The sequence below is a fragment of the Acipenser ruthenus genome, chromosome 3, assembly GCF_902713425.1.
Source record: "Acipenser ruthenus chromosome 3, fAciRut3.2 maternal haplotype, whole genome shotgun sequence".
NCBI classification, from domain to species: domain Eukaryota; kingdom Metazoa; phylum Chordata; class Actinopteri; order Acipenseriformes; family Acipenseridae; genus Acipenser; species Acipenser ruthenus.
Window position 1 is genome coordinate 3,037,638 of NC_081191.1, and position 15,318 is coordinate 3,052,955.

The following is a 15,318-nucleotide window of genomic DNA, read 5'->3' on the forward strand; positions in this document are numbered from 1 at the left end:
ACAGGAGGTTTGGGGGTCCAGTGGTTAAAGAAAAGAGCTTCATACCAGGTGGTTCCCGGTTCAAATCCGGACACACTGTGTGTGATCCAGAGCAAGTCACCAATACAAATGCCCAAAGCGGTGTCAGTGATATACCGTGCAGCAATTACACCAGAATAACCCAGTTCCAAGCATGCTCCTTTTCTGCAAAAAACTTTTTATTTGTGTATTTAATTCATTTATTTATTTATGTGTGTTTTTATTTGTTTATTTTATTTATGCATATGACACAATGTAAACACAAATTTCTATTTCTGAAGGGGAAAAGCGAAATTGCATCATGGGTGCTGTATTTGAAGGCATCAGACCGTATGCATCAGACCGTATGCATCAGATCGGCTGTATCAGATCGTACGCATCAGATCATATGCATCAGATCATATGCATCAGATCATATGTATCAGATTGGCTGCATCAGATCATATGTATCAGATCGTATGCATCAGATCGTATGCATCAGATCGTATGCATCAGATCGTATGCATCAGACCAGCTGTATCAGATCATATGTATTAGATCGTATGTATCAGATCGTATGCATCAGACCGGCTGTATCAGATCGTATGTATCAGATTGTATGCATCAGACCAGCTGTATCGGATCGTATGCATCAGATCATATGTATCAGATCGTATGCATCAGATCGTATGCATCAGACTGGCTGTATCAGATCGTATGTATCAGATTGTATGCATCAGACCAGCTGTATCGGATATTATGCATCAGATCATATGTATCAGATCGTATGCATCAGATCGTATGCATCAGATCGTATGCATCAGACCGGCTGTATCAGATCGTATGTATCAGATTGTATGCATCAGACCAGCTGTATCGGATCGTATGCATCAGATCATATGTATCAGATCGTATGTATCAGACCGGCTGTATCGGATCGTATGCATCAGATCATATGTATCAGACCGTATGCATCAGACCAGCTGTATCGGATCGTATGCATCAGATCATATGTATCAGATCGTATGCATCAGATCGTATGCATCAGACCGGCTGTATCAGATCGTATGTATCAGATTGTATGCATCAGATCTTATGCATCAGATCGGCTGTATTAGATTGTATGTATCAGACCGGCTGTATCAGATCGTATGTATTAGATCGTATGTATCAGACCAGCTGTATCGGATCGTATGCATCAGATCATATGTATCAGATCGTATGCATCAGATCGTATGCATCAGACCGGCTGTATCAGATCGTATGCATCAGATTGTATGCATCAGATCTTATGCATCAGATCGGCTGTATCAGATCGTATGTATCAGACCGGCTGTATCAGATCGTATGCATCAAATCGTATGTATCAGACCAGCTGTATCAGATCGTATGCATCAAATCGTATGTATCAGACCAGCTGTATCAGATCGTATGTATCAGATCGTATGTATCAGACCAGCTGTATCAGATCGTATGCATCAGACCAGCTGTATCGGATCGTATGCATCAGATCATATGCATCAGACCGTATGTATCAGATCGTATGCATCAGACCAGCTGTATCAGACCGTATGCATCAGATCGTATGCATCAGATCGTATGTATCAGATCGTATGTATCAGACCGGCTGTATCGGATCATATGCATCAGATCAGCTGTATCAGATCGTATGCATCAGATCGTATACATCAGACCAGCTGTATCGGATCGTATGCATCAGATCGTATGCATCAGATCGTATGTATCAGATCGTATGTATCAGACCGGCTGTATCGGATCATATGCATCAGATCAGCTGTATCAGATCGTATGTATCAGATTGTATGTATCAGACCAGCTGTATCAGATCGGCTGCATCAGATCGGCTGCATCAGATCGGCTGCATCAGATCGCATGCATCAGACCGGCTGCATCAGACCGGCTGCATCAGACCGGCAGGTTTGAAGGCACCCAACAGTATTAAAATCTGCACTGTTTTGCTTTGTTTGCTCATTTTTCGTTATATGTTGTAAAATACATAATTGCAAAGTAGTGTGTTTGCTTGCCTATGACCTGTAATTGTATTGCATCCATTAGTTTCAGAAATATATGTAAATATCTGAATAAGTTAAATACATTTAAAAACAACTTTTTTTTTGTTTGTTTTGTTTTTGGACATTGTAAGAACTAAAACGTTACAGCAAAAGTTGTGAAACTCTTGCAGGTCTATACACGTGTTATTTCTTTTTTTAATTACATATAACTGTTAAGGGCTACCAGCAATTCTAGACCTTTGTAATTCTTCTACTTGTGAAAATAATGTTACTTTATCATCTCCTTTCCTATAAAGTAGAAATAAGGCCTCACTCCACTATAAATAAAGATAAAAACAATGTTAAAAATATGGTTCTGCTGAAATAAAATAAATAAATAAAATAAGTGAAATAAAAAAGACACCATTTTATTTCCCAGAATGGGCAAATAAACGTCGGTTCTATCAGTTTTTTCAGCAGTGTTATGTTGTTCTCACTTCTATTGTGTGTATCGTTTTCATACTCTGTGCAGCTTCGGAACCCCGTGTTCCGGATGGGTTTGTTTATACAGCTGTTTATTGCACGGAATGGGCAGTTAAAGGTGGGTTTTTTTCCAGCAGTGTTACGTTGTTCTCACTTAGTTGTATTATGTGTATAATTTTTGTCGTCTTTGCATCTTCGGAACCCAGGTGTTCCAGGAGCTTTTTGGTGATAAAAAGAGGGTTCTGGGCCGGAACGGGTTAATGACAGCGCGTTATTAATCAGTTCCGATTGCTAAAATATTCTCCTCACGTGTGTGTAACTTTCTATGCTGCTTTGCTTTGAATGAATGAATTCTATTCCGTGTCTTTCCGGCTTTTACGCCATCCTGCATTTGGGTGTGGGTTTGTGTCTGTGTGTGTGTGTGTGTGTGTGTGTGTGTGTGTGTGTGTGTGTGTGTGTGTGTGTGTGTGTGTGTGTGTACTTTTTATCTGCATGTTGTGTGTAAACTGTCGTTAACATCACTTGACCACAGTTTTACAGCAACTGATTATGCAGAAAAAGATATGACCGGTACATCTTGTAGCTCATATAGTGATAGGTTTCAGATCAATCTTCTAAGTCAATGCATAAGACATTTTACAATGCTAGAACATACAGGTATATACTCACTGAATTTCATACACGAGTAAAAAAGACGATCTTACATAGAAAACGTAGGCTTTTTGTTTTAATATTTTCACCAACATCACTTGTAGCTCGAAACTGATTGGTCCATTGCGATTCACGGTGTCCATGGAAACATAAGCCCGGAAATGAAATGCCCTCAGAGAAGGAATGTTTTACTCGACGTACATATCCAATGAATAAACATTTTGAATACTATTCACTGGAACATACGAGCACTGTAAAAACGTGCTTTCTAACTATTTTAGGCGGCTCATCTGGCAAAGTAGACATTAATTAACCGTCCGCCGGCTGGAAATGAAAAGGCTGTGTACCTACCACCAGTCTCTGTAGAACTCCCTGTCTCCAAACTGCATGAGCTCAGCCACGAAATTCATCGACGAGTGGAAAAACCAGTAGAAGAAGATCAGCCAGATTAAGTGATTGGGGACCTGTTGGGGGGAGGGGGTAAAGAAAAGCCTATGCTTTTAAAACCTAACAAAATAAAATAAAAAAATCAGCAGCTACAACAAAACACAGATTGTAATAAAAACTGCTGGAAACTGCAACTGGTCATTCTCTTACAGATTTTACACTAAGGCCTCCTGTACCTTACTCAGAGGCTTGAACAGTATGACACACATAGGTGAGCCTCCACTCTGGGGTTGTGCTGATACTCAGACTCCTAATTGCCATTAAGAATTACTAAAAAAAAGGGAGGCAGGTATTAAATAAATCAATTCATTAATATGTTGATTTCAAAACAAGAAAATATGTCCTTCCCTCACCTTTACAATTGAGTCTCACTTAATGGCAGTGAATGTCCGCATGGAGTGTTATAAAAGCAGACTGAGTCTCAGTCAACAGCATGGAGTGTTATAAAAGCAGATTGGCCAAGGCTGTAAACTGATAATTGTAAGTTTATGGCTTTGGTTCGAAACGCCTCGGTGAGAGGAAAATGCGCATCCAATTGGCTTCCAATGCTGAAGTCAATTGCCATTGACTGGTACTCAATTGCAAAGGTGAGGAAAGGACAGCTTTTCTTGTTTGTAAACACACTGATGAATGATTTTAACACCTGCCAATAAATACTCCTTAAAAGGCAATTACAAGCATGAGTGCCAGCACAGCCCTATATCCCTAGCATGAGGAGTTATTCAACAATAAAAATAAAAGCAAATTAAAAAAACAAAACGCACAGTAAATAATAAATAAATACAAATCTGCCAAACATAAGATATCTTTCAAAGTTTTTAAATATGGGCATATTAGCATCCAAAGAACACGCAACAGGCAATCATGGGTAACCAACCAGCTCACATCTACTTTCCTTTGCTGTTTATATGGTTGTGACAGAAAAAAATCAATGATTCTTGGTTGTAAATCTCCCTCCCAACCTGTGAGGGCGCTAAGCAGAGAGAACAGAGTTCTTTGGACGGGCTGGTCTGACAGTTCTTTCCCAGGGTTGGGAAGTCGGCCAGTCTGAATGAAGACAAGACTCGGTTGCAAGAACGCATTGACCCGGAAGGGAAACGACGTAGCAGCTGCAGATTGGAGAGGTGGTTGCACTTGTTTACCAAGGGGTCATGTGTGACGGCATAAAAGGGGGAGGAGAATCGTAATCTGTTCTTTCATGTTGGTTTTGTATTTTAACCTACAAGGACTGTGAGAGACCCCAGAGAATGTAACAGTTTCGGGAGTGTTTTGTTTGTTTTGTTCTGTCTGTTAGTAATTGTCTTGTTTGTGAATCACCAGACAGCGAACATGTTTCCGGAGCTGTTGCCTTGGGCCAGCACAAAGTCGGAACAACACTTCACCACTGTCACGAAATAAACTGTATCACCCACCACGAGCACTACAGCACGCACCCAGGACTGGTGACCGTGTGTGTATTACTGTGGGGCGGATATTATTGTTTATTATTTGGGACTGCAATCCCGTGCAGTACACAGTGGTGTGTATTGCTGGGGGATTGTTGTTTGGTTGCCAGACCTGGAAAACAAAATAAAACTCCTTTCCAAACCGGATAATAATCTGTTTCATTCACGCACTGCATCACTCCTGCACCTGTACCCAAATCAACCACTTTGCCACAATGGTCAAGAAGTATTATTATTTTTTCCTGCGATACTTACAGCAAGCTTCAAGAGACGCTCTATAATCCTTGAATAATTCATGTCCTAAAGAAAAAATGACAATATAATTTCAATGAGGACTGGATAGCAACCTAGTACTAATATATTATATATACACACACATACATGAATCAGTCCTCAGAAATTCTGCACATGTGAGTGGTTAAAACCTCATCACATGACCAAAATAGATATAAGTATTGCCCTGGAACGCTGTTTGTTTTCGGTCAATAGTTTTTTTCTCTCCCTCCCTCAAATTATGTCCTACTCTCCACATACACACTGTTACACACACACACGCTAATACACGCACACACAGACTGATACACACACACACTGATACACACACAGACATACATGCACACACAGATACACACACAGATACACGCACACAGACTGATACACGCACACAGACACACAGACACACACACACTTCTTAGTGTGCAGAGCCCACATCCTCCACCTACTCCGACTGATTGATACATACACACAGACATGCACACGCACACACACAGACAGACACAGACTGACACTGACTGACACACACATTTCAGGGTCTAAAACTGCTTACCTGAAATGGCTTCATAGAATTTTGAATTGTTGGAACCATCCACTGAAATATACCAAAAGAATGCAAAATGAATAAATAAATACATAAATAAATACATAAATAGCATTTTAACCTTGGAAACAACACCTATACAAATTTTTGCATACATAGTCCAAGAATCACTGGCGACATCAGCAGCATTTCCATGTCCAATCAGAGGGTGTTTGCAATTCCACTGATTCTGGGACTTTGGTTACACATGTAGCCAATTCCTAACTAGGGTTCGTTATTCAAAAAAAAATAAAGACAATTACAACTGGGCATGTCATAACTTTACTCAGTGCTAGGAATTTTAAGCAGTTCACAATACTGGTTTAGATTTGCTTGGATTAAATAAATAAAGTACATTAGTCCGTTGCATATCTGATTGAGGTGGGACTAGAGTAAGGGCGGATATGTAAAAAGTCGGATGAATGAATCCTGTTTTAAATATCATTATACACAGCTGTAACAATTACTATATTCACACAGTTATTGTTTTGAGGGTGCATGCATTCGCTGCTGAGTGACAGGCAGGAGATCGAGACGGAGGTTGAAGTTGATACGCCCTCCGCAGGAGAACAGGATTTATTTACATATCAACACAATGAACAGCTCACGTGACACTGCCAGCAATGGTAGCACACGGAGCACATACAACACAGTGTACAAACACTTTGGTGGGATCTACAATCTCTGAACTAATCTCCTCTGTTGAATAATAAACTAACGTTGCTAAAGAGGTTGATCATGGCGGATAAACTGTTAGGGTGGATATGCTACAGGGGGATACGCGACGGATTACTGTAGTTCAAAGGGTTTCTGACAAACACACACAACTGAACATAACCCACAGGGCTAGTCTGGACACAGTACATCTCCACCACATTGTGTTGAAGATACACAGACATACCTGTTGTATTAATCCCACCAACAGCTGTATAAAGAAAAGCTGAAAAAAAAACACAAAAACACACAATTACTTTGGTCAGAAGACAAAAGTGCCACAAAAATGCACAACAAGTGGCAGCAGTGTGGTGTAGTGGTTAGGGCTCTGGACTCGTGACCAGAGGGTCGTGGGTTCAATCCCTGGTGAGGACAATGCTGCTGTACCCTTGAGCAAGGTACTTTACCTAGATTGCTCCAGTAAAAACCCAACTGTATAAATGGGTAATTGTATGTAAAAATAATGTGATATCTTTAAAGTGAAATAATGTATAATGTAATATCTTGTAACAACTGTAAGTCGCCCTGGATAAGGGCGTCTGCTAAGAAATAAATAATAATAATAATAACAATCGTAGCCATAACCCAGCAGACTTTCCACTGCTAACTTCAATACTGAACCCTAAAATAGGTTGGTTTCAAGTTTAGATTTTGCAGTGTCTTATGATGGTACAGTAGTATAGTGTATTTATATATTTAAAAAAAAAAAAAAAAATTCTATTGAACTCACCATCTCAAAAAGCCTCCGTAGCAGAAAGCGCTTCCGTATGCGAGGGGACCGTGGAAAATTGAGTTCATAGCAGAGAGTTGGCGCAAATATGAAGTAATATAAATCTGGACAAGAGAGATAGAGAATTGTTGAAGGGTGGGAAGTACTTTCCGCATGAAGCTCTTCTGGTTGCAGTGTGTTTCAGGGTTTACACTCTTACCTCTGTGTTTGAGGTTTCCTGGATACGTCACATGGGCCTGCACTGCATCACCATTAGCTTTGTGGGACATTGGGACTGGGGAAAATACAAGAGGTACAAAGATGTAGACGTGACATACGGACAGACAGATAACCAAATTATTGCAATTGCATATTCTAGATAAAATAAAACTAGAAGTGTGACATACATACATCCTAAAGATATGCTCCATGCTGTCTCTGTACAGCCTGGTGAAACTGTTTCTGCTCACAATATAATTGCAGAACCAACGCATAATAGATATCCACCCAGTTTTATTGTCAAATTAAACTACATAGATAAAACAGTTCACACAAGGTGCTCTGGGAGAGAGTTCAGGGTTCAAGGATAACCATACAGGTCTCATGGAACAAATCGAGCTCCAGGACAATGCAGTCCAGGTCAAAGTCCTTTAAAGAATCTGGCACAGAGGTAATGAGTGGAGAGACTGCATTTTCTTCCTTGGTGGGCAGGTGGAAGTAATTGCTACGTTGGCAAGTTTAAAGAAAGCAAGCTGAAAGAAATACAGCAAGTACCAGTGAAACACATATTACATGTTGCACTTTATCTAAAATACAGTGGTCATAATCATGACCAATGCAATGCTTTATAAATTAGTATGCAAATGGATACATAAAGTGGACCAGCAGTGATTGGTTACAGTCTACAACAAGAGGGACAATCTTGGACCAAGCACTGATAACATCTGCATCTCAGCCTGAAGGAAACAGAGAGGGGGGCATAGCCATGCCAAGTCCCTGTTGTGAAGTACGGAAAACTAAATGTTAGTGCCTGCTGGTGTGTTATTCTTCAATTTAGCAGATCCAGCAAGTAACTGAGAGAACAGCACACAATCTCCAACATTAATAAAAACAAACAAAACAAAACACAGAAAGACATTTTTGTAAAAAAACACAAAAAAACACATACTAAAGGAAGCCAGGGCAGTGTCAATATGAATGTGTAGCACACTTACATGACTGTGATCGGGCCAGAGTGCGAGCTTTAGCCTGTCTGATTTCTCTGCACCACTTATTCACATCTTTGTAGGAGTACAGCTTGAGGAACAGGATTGTGTAGACTGTCAGTGCAAACACACCACCAACTGTGTTCAAATACAAAGAAAGGAAATGAACATATGCAGCAGTAAGTGGATTAGAGAGCTGTCATATTCAATTGTGTGCTTACCTGGCATCCTAGCATTTAACTTCACTAAATCTCCTGTGTTTATGTAACAGTATATATTCTACATTAGGATAGGCTCCATACAATTTATATATATACACTGTATATATATCTATATATATATATATATATATACACACACACACACATATACATATATATATATATATATATATATATGGAATTTGTATAAACACCCCCACTGCCCTCCCTCTGAAATGGGTTGGTGCATATCTCAGTTACACTGTAATGTATACAGTTATACTGTTCTATTTCAAAAAGATTTTAAATGATTAAAATTCAAAATATCCCTGGTCGGTCACATTTTGTTTTATTCTGTTTTTTTTTTTTAAAGTGTGTGTGAACTCTACGGAGTTCGAGAAGTTGCCCTGCTAAAACTTTGAAAAAACATATATACAATATAAAATAGATGCATAGATTGGAAACTCAGCATGGCATAATTATGCAAGCAGTGAATGAAGGGGATATATTGCACTAGGAAATAAAACAAGTTAATATTATAGTATCTACGGTATCTGATAAAAATTCCTGCTAGTTACAGACACATTTAGACACCCCACATCGTGAACCACTGGCTTATTAAGTAAGCACAGGCTTACCTGGAGTCATGGAACTGACCAGCAACACAACAGCCACAGGGAAGCAGAGGATCATGGAGAGGTTGAAGAAGTGAAGTAAAAAACCAACCCTCTCTGAGACAAAACCCTTCGGGAGAAAAAACAACCACAAATTAGTGCGATATACTAGTGTGCTGTATCACTTTCACATTAACTCTATAAACACTCACAAAACAGAGCAGAAACAATACATATGTTACTCAAGTTTAAAGAATACATCAGTTACTCAAGCTAAGATTCTCCATTTTAAAATGTTATATTGCAACTGTGTTCTAGAACTCAAGCAGCCGACAAAACGTTATTAATTGCGACAGCAAGTAACAATGCATTTGCAATGGTACAAGCTGCAAAGAGGTTTTCAATCAGGTCAGTCAAAAGGACTCTACCAAGTGTACCAGTCATGTGAGCTGGAACATGTGCTTTGTTAAATGCTCTGCACAGCTGTATTCACTGCAGAAATGTGCATGCAGGTAGTTATTGTTCTTGTTGTATTACCAAATAATATCTGTAACGATAATCATAGTCAGTCAAGAGTTATACTTTCAATGTCTGAAATTTTTTTTACTATTTTAGACTATGTTCAATATTTGTATGCAAGTACCTCACAGGAGCAGCTGTTTATCTGATTAGTGTGGGAACAACAATCCAAGACATTTTCATTCTTTTAAAGATATGATCTGTTCTGCACATGTGATGTGTGGAACTCTCAAACTGAAAGCATTTCTTATTTGACAGGACTTATAAGCAGGTAAAAAAAAATATGCTGCCAATACATCATTACCAGGAATCATAGTTTTCCCGCAATAAAAAAAAGGAATTCTCAGATAAAAAAAAAAGAAATCTGTGTTATTCTGGGAGTAAAATAAAAAGGGCTAAAAATGAGTTTTCCCTGCCACATTAAGACACACAAACAGTGCTATTGGGTAACAGTTAACACAGGAAGTATTTATTGTTGTTCTTGTTACACTTGTTGTGTCTATATGTTGTATTTTAGTTTATAACTTTAATTATTCTTGAACTGTAACCTTGTATTACAGTGTAACGTGTGTAAGTCACTTTGGATAAATGCATCTGCTAAATAAATCAAATAAAAATGGTTACACTTTCAAATTCTAAGCAAATACTTTGTTTTTTACTTCAAATATTACAAACAGTTCCCCGTTGTAAAAAATAAATAAATAATAATACAGTTAGTTCAGTGCCGAGTCAGTCTTCGTCATCCGGACGGCTACTGTTAAAACACAGCTGCAGCATTCCAGCTACAATTGGTCTGACTTTGGAATGGCACCACCTCCCTAATGTGTTTGCTGAAAAATCTCAAACTGCTGGTTGATCCACTTTGTATAGAGGAATGTCGGCTTTTACACACATTTTGACAAAATCTGAAAGTGTTTCACGCTGTTCTTTGGCTGGTGTAAGATGCTGAAATGATCCAAACACAGTGGTCTGTTCCAGTGTTTGATGGCCCTGCTGTTTCAGCCTCATCTTGTTTGCGTTTCCTTCCATTCAATTTATGTTTAGAGCTTCCCATGTGTTCTACAATGGTCTGCCTACGTGTAATCTACAGCCTTGCTGCATGAAGTACAGTACAGCACATTACCATCGTCGTGAAATTCATCCTTGTTAAACTCATTGATCCGATCTTTAGGGTTGATTTTTATTGTTTTCGGCGTCTTTGAACAGCTCTGAATAGTGATTTAAACTGAACTTTGATACCGGAAGCAGGTTTTATTAGGTATGTTTACGTAAATTTACAGCATAGTTGCCTGTGTTAATGTTTATATATGGTACATGTATTGATTTGGTTATTATCAAACAAACAAAAAAAACCTTAAATGTTTTTTGCTCCTTCCCAAGTGCAAAACTAAAAAATCTCAGAAAACATACAATATCTGTGTGATCATAGAAAATCTGCGTTTTTCCGTGTTATTCCGCAGCAAACGGATCCCTCTTCATTACATAGCTGTATCCTTTATCAGAAACAGAGGAGTCATACTGTGCTTTAAGTCAAGGACTGAACTATGAGCCTGGACCCAGTTTCTTTCAGATGTAATGCAGTATCAGATCCAGAATAAACAAACAATTTTACAAATTCAGATTTCCCAACCTGTACAGAGTTCTTAATCATTGTTTAGTTAGTGGAGTAAAAGCACCTTTTTAGGATTCCCGGTGTACGTCAGCCCTGATTTACTGCATGGCTTTCGAACATTAGGGACATGTGTATGCAGAGAATACTCACCACTGACAGCCTTTTCTCAATGTACAAAGCCACTAGTATAAATAGATTGGACACTGAAAAACAAAACAAAAAACAAGTTAGAGCACATGTTAATTTTTAAATTAAAAAGGCAAGGTTGGTGACCTACAAAATACGTATAGACGTCCTGAGAACGTTTCACATTTTATAAGCTTTGCTCATCTACCTCAAAAGAAAATCTCTCAATATAACCCGCTCAAACTGGAACTATATACAGTACATGACAGCAGTCAGGAGTAGAGGTTTTTATTATATATATATATATATATATATATATATATATATATATATATATATATATATATATATATATAATTTCAGGAGATGATTACACAGCCAATAGACTATTCATCTATTAAACTAAAGAGTTGATCGCAGATTAATTTTTTTTTACAATTTAACATCGTGCAGAATTTTATTAAATATGTGCACCGATTAGTCAACTAATGCCCATAAATTAATCAATCAATTTTTTAAATTGATTGACAGCCCTAATATATGGACGGGAGAGGAGGCGTATAGTGGGAAGCTATGGCCCCTGAGGTAAGAACTATAGTTACCAACAAGGGACTATAATGCCCAAAGCCACAGGAGGTAACTAGTTCTTCGAGGGGCCTTTAGTTTCCCACTATGAGCCGAGGTCTGCATATGTTTATGAAAGTAAGATATTTGTGTCAAGAAAGTAATGTTTTTGAAGTCCATCGCGTATAGTTATTAAAGATTATTCTGCATAGTGTGACTCTCACTGTGGCATAGAATTCTCAGGGGAGTCAGTTGAGTTTGTTATTTATTTACATCGTTGAGTTGGATTTGTTTGAATTTTAAGAAGTCAGAAAACACTCAAAGCAAAGCTTTAATGACAATTTTAGTGTTTGCAGCATCTTTGTTTTGTAGCATATTTTGCAATTCATTTTATGTTGTCCGCCATTTTGCTTTGTTGTGTGAAGAGAAGGAGGAAAACTTTGACGGTTGATTGGACAGAAAGAGGGTTACTTGTATCTACTTGTATCTTCTGTCAAAGTGAGTTCCAGTATCACAGAAGTGCATCTAGTCTGCTGTACCACCTGCGTGCTAAACATGCTTTCACTTCTCAAAATACACTTTCTGGTAGTTCTTCTACTACAGACAACAACAATACAACAACCAATGAGACCCGTCAGGTTTCGACAGAGTACTCTCTTAGAAATTCAGGATCGCTGCAAAACCCAGCAAAGTACGATACTATAACCAGTGCTGTTGCAGTGAGTAGCTACCAAATGCAGACCAGTTAACATTGTAGCTTTGTTTTATTTCAATAATCATGTTTATTTTAAAAAATATTATTTACAATTATGGAGGATATAACCGTTACTCAGTGAATGTTTTGTGTTATTTAGGCAATTTCAAGTTATTAATAAAAGAGAATTTAAAATTATTTAGACGGCAATGAAAAACATCAGTTTATGAGTAAAGGAAACGGACAATTTTAAATGTATTATGGTGAGTAATAAACTGACTCCAATGTGATTTAGCAGTTGGTTCAAACAATTTAAAACAACAAATGCAGGATTGTAAATAAATATAAAACTATAAAGAGGGATGAACAAACAGGATCCAGAATCCAGAAATAGGAACACAGGGTTTATATGCTGGGCTGTTTTTTGGACGATGATAATTATTATAATAATAGCATCAGTATTAAAACAAACTCAAATGAGACAGATGCAGTAAATGTATTAAATATGCAATTAAAACCAAAATTAACAGATTCATTTTTTTTTAAATCTCAAAATTAATCAAGATAAACAATTTTAAAATTGCTTGACAGCCCTAATATTGTATTTATTATATATATATATATATATATATATATATATATATATATATATATATATATATATATATATATATACACATACACACACATATACATATATATACACACACACACACACACAGTATATTATAAGTTTGTCCTGAACGACTGAATGTTTCTGAAGTGTCTGTGTTCACAATTTACTTTCACATCATAGTTTTCAGGTTTCAATATCTCTCTGTCATGATGCACCTGCCTGTTCAGCATGCTCTGCTCCTCCACTTTTTCCATAAAGGATTAGCATTTCCTTTCTAGTGCAACTGCAATGCAGATCTAGATACTAGACAGCTCAGTTTTACTTGGTTACATACACACAAAGGCAGTACAAACAGAGAGCCAGGCTGTTCAATGGGCCCCAATTTAAATCAACCTGTGCAAATAAGAGAGGTTTGGCAAGGCTATTTGAAAAATATCCACTTCTGTACATTGGCATGCAAAACTGTTTGAGTGGTAAAGGGAAACACAGATATTAATGAACAGAAGGTTCAACCCAAACGAGGCCACAATGCATACCAATAATAAGGCACAGGGCAGGCCAGCTATATGGGTCCTTTAGGAAGAGGGAAACCACCTGGATTGGATCCACTAATATGCCATACCTGTAATAAAGATAATAATGTGTAACAGTGTGAGTGTTAAAGATTAGACAAAACTGACTCCCAACATGTACCACTGCAAGTGATTCTGATCAGATGCCCTTTATACTTCTGTATACGTTCACAAATCCTTATTTTGTATTCAATGCCATTTTTACTGTAAGTTTTTATCACTAGTATCAGAATAGCTTGCTTGGTTCTTCCCTTGAAATCCATATAAATATGTACAGTAACATTTTGGCAGATTTACAACCATGCAAAGAAGACAGAGTCTGAAGTGTTGCAAAGCTTCAGCCCATGTCCTACATTACAGTTTTGTTTGCATGAACCCTGGGGTCCTCCTGTAAATGTTCAATGTTGAAACACCAGTTTATTGTTCGGTAGATAATTACAGCACTGCAGTAACATTTTCCATGGAATAGCCCACTTGTTATAAAGTGTACAGGTACAGCATATTATTTAGGAGGGGGGGTACGACTAAACTCAACTGCTTTTGCATTCCTAATTTTAGAGAACATTTGGATTACAGTATTTTTTGCATAATTAACCTTGAAATACTGTAGTGAAGCAAGTGCTGGTTTAGTAGAGCAAGCATGTTTTAGCAGTGTGACTGGGGTCAGGCTATTATTAGACTACACTGTACAGCCAACTAGCCTTGGAAACAGTGCAACATTTAGAGCCAATTGAGGCACAGCACTGTGGTGCTGCAGAGCTAAACACAGCACACAACACCAAGAACAAACAAGTATGATAGCAAGGGATACAGTAAACAGCTGTCTATCAGCATGGTCCTCTGAATGGCACTTCCTCCTTATAGCCCCCAGAATGGCATATATAGCACCAAGTTTCATCACAATTGATAAACTGTTCTCTGGACACAAACTGCAAAGGCTATGCATTTCCATCTGAGAGAATGCTGTACATTACAAGACACTCTGATTACTTACTTTATAAGGTTTTCTAAGAAAAGGCGTGCATTGCTCAATACCTGGAAGAAAGAGAGAGAGAGAACCTTCGATTAGTAACTGTTCCAATAATCATACAGTAATAAAGAGATTGGGACGAGAGAGAGAGAGAGAGAGAGAGACACTGTAGGAATCTTTATTATGTGCAGTTTGTAAGTAATTGGAAGTATAATTGACCCCAGGTCTGCACAAGGATAACATGGTGTGTCAACAGTTCCTCACACAGTACTTCAAGGAAAGTCTTTGAATCTGGCTGCTATGAAATGGGGG

General features: G+C 38.1%; 1 protein-coding gene across 1 annotated transcript in view; it reads right to left on the bottom strand.

Moving 5' to 3' along the window:
* Positions 1–15,318, bottom strand: part of dgat1a (diacylglycerol O-acyltransferase 1a) — a 42,929-nt gene that overhangs the window by 8,958 nt on the left and 18,653 nt on the right. Inside the window, exons 3-13 of the mRNA XM_034058325.3 lie at positions 15,031–15,071; positions 14,001–14,086; positions 11,615–11,667; positions 9,358–9,463; positions 8,529–8,657; positions 7,535–7,609; positions 7,336–7,439; positions 6,793–6,831; positions 5,862–5,903; positions 5,291–5,335; positions 3,495–3,607 (exon numbers count right to left, since the gene is read on the bottom strand). Coding sequence (XP_033914216.1) covers positions 3,495–3,607; positions 5,291–5,335; positions 5,862–5,903; positions 6,793–6,831; positions 7,336–7,439; positions 7,535–7,609; positions 8,529–8,657; positions 9,358–9,463; positions 11,615–11,667; positions 14,001–14,086; positions 15,031–15,071 — 833 coding nt within the window. The remainder of the gene's footprint in view (positions 1–3,494; positions 3,608–5,290; positions 5,336–5,861; positions 5,904–6,792; positions 6,832–7,335; positions 7,440–7,534; positions 7,610–8,528; positions 8,658–9,357; positions 9,464–11,614; positions 11,668–14,000; positions 14,087–15,030; positions 15,072–15,318) is intronic.